The sequence below is a fragment of the Sesamum indicum genome, linkage group LG13 (assembly GCF_026168435.1).
Source record: "Sesamum indicum cultivar Baizhima isolate 11 linkage group LG13, ASM2616843v1, whole genome shotgun sequence".
Classification (NCBI taxonomy): Eukaryota; Viridiplantae; Streptophyta; class Magnoliopsida; order Lamiales; family Pedaliaceae; genus Sesamum; species Sesamum indicum.
In genome coordinates this window covers 9342848-9344972 of record NC_142669.1, presented here as the reverse complement: position 1 = coordinate 9344972, position 2125 = coordinate 9342848, and the positions used below count along the sequence as shown (strand labels likewise).

At 45.1% G+C, this 2125-nt stretch overlaps 1 protein-coding gene across 1 annotated transcript; it reads right to left on the bottom strand.

The window, feature by feature from the left end:
* Positions 1–1258: 1258 nt before the first annotated feature.
* Positions 1259–2125, bottom strand: LOC148784488 (uncharacterized). The gene has a single exon (XM_088876853.1). It carries the CDS (start codon positions 2123–2125, stop codon positions 1259–1261), a length of 867 nt encoding a protein of 288 aa, XP_088732979.1.

Here is a 2125-nt window from a genome sequence, read left to right as displayed (position 1 = left end):
AGGCTTTTATTTGATAACTGCATCTCTTTTTATGTCGCTTATGCTGAATGCATTTCAGTTCGCGTAATAAGATTCCTCTTCTCCAGTTGGCAAGAAGGCATGTCTTTTTCAGATCGTATTATTGGATGCCTCCTTTTCAGTTGGCAAGAAGGATGTGTCTTTTTCAGATCGCATTATTGAATGCCCCTTTTTCAGTTGGCAAGAAGAATGCGTCTTTTTCAGATCGCATTATCGAATGCCTCTTTTTCAGTTGGCATTAGTTGGACGCGTCTTTTTCAGTTCGCATTTGATTGGGTGCGTCTTTTTCAGATCGCATTGGATGCCTCTTTATTAGTTGGCAAGAATGATGCGTCTTTTTCAGATCACATTATTGGATGCCTCTTTTTCAGTTCGCGTTTGATTGGGTGCGTCTTTTTCAGATCGCATAAGTTGGACGCGTCTTTTTCAGTTCGCGTTTGATTGGGTGCGTCATTTTCAGATCGCATAAGTTGGACACGTCTTTTTCAGTTCGCGTTTGATTGGGTGCGTCTTTTTCAGATCGCATAAGTTGGACACATTTTTTTCGGTTCGCATTTAATACTTTGAAGATTTTGATAGTGGATAAAAATAAAGGCAAATGTAAGCATAAAAATGTACACAGTTTTATAAATTGCTTCCGGAGAAATGCAGTTTTTACAAGTTTCTTCAAGCATTGACATATGCAGTAATGACTATATCTATGTACAAGATGCAATCTCCCTAACCTTTACATAATTGGTGGCCTTTCACAGGCTCCGGAATTCGATCCCTTCGTGGTCGACGGCCTTTCACAGGCACCAGAACACACCGGGTAGCTCGTCGACCCACGATCCTTTATTTTCAAGGCGCATCTTCAAGTGCTGCAAGATCGTCTTGTTAGTCACCTCGGTCTGTCCGTTCGCTTGAGGGTTTGCGACCGCTGTAAAGTGCTGCGCGATCTTCAGTTCCTTGCACCATTCCGTAATCCTTCTCCCCTGAAACTGGGTGTCACTGTCAGATATCAATATTCTAAGTATCCTAAACCTGCAGATGATGTTTTTCCAAATGAAGTTGATGACTTCTTTTTCGGATATCTTGGCCACTGCCTCCGCTTCGACCCACTTGGAGAAGTATTCGACCGCCACAATGATAAATTTCTTCTGAGCTTGGGCGGGTGGAAAAGGTCCGACAATGTCAATTCCCCACTGGTCGAACGGGCATGCTATTCTGATCGGCTCCATTGGGGTCGCATGCTGGTGTATCAGGGATGCATATTTTTGCAGCTTTCGCATTTCCTCACTAGGTCCTTAGAATTTTTGATCAAGGTGAGCCAGAAGTATCCTTGTTGCCTGATTTTTTGGGCCAGTGATCTCGCGCCTGAGTGGTTTCCGCAACTCCCTTCGTGGATTTTTCGCATCACGTAAAGGGCTCTTTCCTCGTCTAAACATTTCAAAAGAGTCCCATCTACTGTTTGTTTATAGAGTTGGCCGGCTAGTAAGGTGCACCGAGTAGCTCGAAACTTGACCCTTTTCGCAACAATGGGCTCGTCGGGTAGGATACCGTCCTCAAGATACTTCACAATATCGTCCTTCCATGACCTAGTTTCTGAGACCACCTGCACCTCTGCTCTGTTCGAAAGAGCTGACCGCTCGCGTATTAGGGCCGTGATCTTACGATCCCTGATTCCATCCATTGCGGCTCTGAATTTGGATAAGGCGTCCGCCTTGTCATTTTTAGCCCTAGGCACCTGCAAAACAGAACATTTCTCAAATTTGCCCATTAATCGCTGAACGATTTTCTTATACGATGTCATCGTCCTCTCCCTCGTCTCGTATGTTCCTTCGATCTGTAGGGCAATCAATTGAGAATCCGTGAAGACCTCCAGATCTCGGGCGCCGGCTTCATGTGCGAGCTCTAAACCCAGTATGAGTGCTTCATACTCCGCTTCGTTGTTGGTCACTGGGAAAGATAAGCGAGCTGCAACTTCGATCTCTACACCCTTTGGCCCTTGGGTTAGTATGTCTGCTCCTCCATTATTGGCGTTGGAGGATCCATCTACATGTAGCATCCATTTCAAGTAAGGCTGTTCGGCTGTTTCAGGTTCTTTTTGGTCACTGGTCAACTCCAT